The following is a 3,532-nucleotide window of genomic DNA, read 5'->3' as shown; positions in this document are numbered from 1 at the left end:
TGACACGCTTGAGGTCGACCCGGTGGACGTGACTCCGGATCAGCTCCGGGCCCTGGTGCACCGCCACGCGCCGGAGCTGGCCGGGCTGATTTCCGAGTTCCGGGACTTCCATGAGGAGGCCATTAGTGTGCTGAAGCCCGCGGTCGATGCCATGGCCCAGTCTACGGACGGCCCCTCCACTCCCAGCATCATTCAGGTGAAGTATCGTGCGTGCTTGGGGCTCCTGCTATTGTCCTGACGTCGGCCCGACCGGAGGAGGCCATTCGGTCGTCCGGTGTGAAGGGCCATCCGGTCTGGCGTGCTCGGTGTCTAACCGTTCCTTCTGTTCGCTTCTCCCCTCCCGTCCCCCACGACCACAGAGATTCTCCTCTCCTACCTGATGAACCTTGGCTTTTACTTCCACCTCCGCTCGTCGATGGATGCCAGCTATGTGCGCATTCAGGAGCACCCGGTGGTTGAGCGCCTGCTGCAGCTGCGTCAGCGTCTGGAGAAGCTCGAGGCGCTGGAGGTGAAGTACGCCGCGCAGGTGAAGGCCATCTACGCGGCGGCCACCAACACCGAGCTGGCCGCGCCGGATGTCGACGACGAGGAGCTCGGCTCCAGCAGCGACGAGGAGGATGCCGACTCGGCTTCCGATGGCGCTGGCGACGAGGATGAGGATGCCCTGCTGACGGCCGACGATCTGGACGATGACCTGGACAGCGACGGCGACGAGGAGACCGGCGATGAGGATGACGACGGCGAGGCTGCGCCGAGGGGCTCGACTCGGCGCGGAGGCGCCCTGCGTAAGTCGGACTTTGTCCAGTTCGATGACAGCGACAGCGATTGATCTGCCCTTGCGTGTATTCCTTTCACCCCAGGGGTGTGCTTTCTCTGTGCCACATGTTGCTGCTGTTGCTGTTGCTGCTGCTGCTGCTGCTGCTCGCCCCGATCCATCCACCTACGTCCCGTTACTCTTGCCTCATGGAGCTTGGGTAATGCGGACGGACGGACGGACGGACGGGCGGGCGGGCGGGCGAATGTGCGGCTTTGCGTGCGCCCTTCTGTGGGTGTTCCCGGCGCCTTGATTCGCCTGCCCTCCCCTTTCTTCTTCCTTTTCTCTTGCCTGCGCCCCAGTCGGTCGCGGCCCCCTCTCCCCTCGGCGCGGAGTCCCCCTTTCCCGCCTTTCCCCTTGTGTAATTTTACCCCGGCCCTCTTCTCCGCTCCCCTCCCCCTTCATATCCATTCTTCCCCTCCACCGAGGCGAGGAGGACTCAATAGACATCAATTCCCATATCCACCCTCCCTCTCGTCTGCCAGCGTGCAGGCTTATGTGTCTGTGTGTGTGTGTGTGTGTGTGTGTGTGTGTGTGTGTGGAGAGAGGGCTCTGGTGAACAAAGAACAAATCCATTTATTGGAAGGGGAGGGGGGGGGGACGACATGGGCGTGCCCCCACGACACAAGGACGGGCATAGATGTGAAGCAGTTGATTGGCCCTGAAAGGGGGGGGGGGGGGCGCCAAGAAGTGGCAGGGTAGAGGAGAAGGCAGAAGAAGGGACTCGCACGCCTGGTCTTGTTCGAGACGACAGCCAGCAGGGCAGGGAAGGAGGGTGTGTGTGTGAGGAATATGCCTGACTAGGCATCGAATTCGTCCGTCGACACAGCGCCAGTACCATCACCCGGCAGGGATGGCGGTACCAGCCACGATCCATGGCGCAAGGGGGAAGTGATGGAGGAGGCGCGCGAAGACCCGGCCCGCGGGCTGTGCAGCAGATGTCCGGCTTGAGCTTGGGGGATGTTGTCCGACTGATCGGACGCCGACCGGGAGAGGGTGACATGCGGCTGGCCGGTGGGCCTGCCAGTGGCCGGGTCGACCATCTCGTCATTGATGGTGATGGCCGGGCCTTGAGGCCGGACACGAGGCGGCGGAGCCGGTGGCGGCGACCCGGGGGTTAGACACTCCGCGGGCGCCGACTCGGCCGACATATCGAAGGACACACTGCGCGGGGAGGGGCAAACTGCCAGCCAGCGGCCACTGGCGGAGGGGAAGAGGGCCCGGGAGAGGCTGGCTGCGGCGACGGGGCCCGGCTGCTGGCCGCTGTCGCGGGAGCTGCCAAGCAGTCACCCGGGGCGCCATACGACTGGCTCACCTCCGAACAGGTGGTGAGGGCCGCGGCGGCCGCCTCCTCCTCCAGACTGTGCTCCTTACGGAGAGTCCCCATCTGGGTATAGGCCCCGCCGGAGCCACCCGGTGGGAGATCCTGCTCGATGATGCCCCGCGACCAGATCAACACCAGGCTCTGCCACAGGACCACGGCCGTCAGCATGCCAGCCGACACCAGCAGCAGGACCGGCACGGCGGCCGGCTCGTCCAGGGTCTTGGACAGCAGCGACACATCCCCCTGGCGGACGACGCGCGAGCGCAGGGCCACCCGGAAGAGGTAGTCCACGCAAACGCCGGCCCGCAGCCAGGTCCCGGCTCCCAGGACAATCAATGCCCCAATGGCAGTCCCCCGGCGAATGGCCGGGGTCAACTTGGCCGACAGCAGATCCAGCCCGAAGAGCCGGCAGCCGAGCACCAAAATGGCATACGGACTCATGCCGGTGAGCAGGGCCACGGCCGCCGCGGCGGCGTGGTTCTGCCGCGCCCACTTGGAATCCAAGTTGGTCACCTTGCGCACTTGAATCAGACCGAAGAAGGCACCGCCGAAGAGCGACAGCCCCAGCAGCAGCCCCATGGCCAGCGAGTGCGGCGCCGACACCAGGGAGGTTTCCTCCGACAGGAAGTTCCCCTGCATGTCGTCGCTGCCGAGCCCATCGTCCGGGCCGCTGCTCGGGCTGGACAAATTGTCTGGCCGGATGCCGGTGGGCCAGGACCGCGCATGGCCCAAGAGCACAAAGAAGATGCCCAGCGCAAAGTCCGCCAGGGCCAGGCACACGGCCACCAGGGACATGGGCACATGCGCCATCTTGGAGTATGCCACCAGCCCCATGACCACGGCCAGCAGCCACAGCAACACGGCCACCGCCACGGCGAAGATGTTCAGCTGCTGGAAGAAGGTGGCCAGCGCCACCGGGGTGATGCAAGTCCCCCGGCCGGGGTCACCGCCATTGCCGGGGCCCGAGGAGCTACCCTCGCCGGAGCCGGAGGAAGGCCGGACAAGGACCAGGCCCGCGGCACAGGCCGTGCAATCGTCCACCGTCGGGCCGACGCACTCGGCGCACATGTAGCTGCAGGAGCCGCAGTACCCGCGATTCGGGTCATTCTTGTCGATGGCCGTGTACCACCCGGAGGGACACGACTGCGTGGCAATGAAGGCCACCCGGCCGACGGTCTCCCAGAGGATGTTGTCTTGCTTGGCCGAGGTGGTCCGGCCGCTGACCGTAAGACCGGCCGGGTCGCCGGTTGACCGGAGGAACTCGTCCGCTGGCGACGGCGAGTGGCTCATGCTGATGCCGGAGAAGGCGCGGATTTCGTACACCGAGCCCGGTGACAGGTTACACACGCGCAGAGACTCGGCTACAGGATGGACCAGGGAGGCGGGGGGGGGGG

General features: G+C 65.9%; 2 protein-coding genes across 2 annotated transcripts in view; one reads left to right on the top strand and one right to left on the bottom strand.

Annotated features, from left to right (window-relative positions):
- Window positions 1-829, top strand: part of H696_03458 (hypothetical protein) — a gene marked incomplete at both ends in the record, with an annotated part of 1,822 nt that extends 993 nt beyond the window's left edge. The window contains 2 exons of the mRNA XM_009497324.1: window positions 2-206; window positions 360-829. Coding sequence (XP_009495599.1) covers window positions 2-206; window positions 360-829 — 675 coding nt within the window. The remainder of the gene's footprint in view (window position 1; window positions 207-359) is intronic.
- Window positions 830-1,490: 661 nt separating this feature from the next.
- The window catches only part of H696_03457 (hypothetical protein), a gene marked incomplete at its 5' end in the record, with an annotated part of 16,522 nt that continues 14,480 nt past the window's right edge, over window positions 1,491-3,532 (bottom strand). The window contains one exon of the mRNA XM_009497323.1: window positions 1,491-3,499. Coding sequence (XP_009495598.1) covers window positions 1,932-3,499 — 1,568 coding nt within the window. The 3' untranslated portion in view covers window positions 1,491-1,931. The remainder of the gene's footprint in view (window positions 3,500-3,532) is intronic.

This window comes from Fonticula alba (genome assembly GCF_000388065.1).
Source record: "Fonticula alba strain ATCC 38817 unplaced genomic scaffold supercont2.5, whole genome shotgun sequence".
Taxonomy (NCBI): domain Eukaryota; order Rotosphaerida; family Fonticulaceae; genus Fonticula; species Fonticula alba.
Note: the sequence above shows the minus strand (reverse complement) of the source record. Positions and strands in the feature narration are given on the sequence as shown.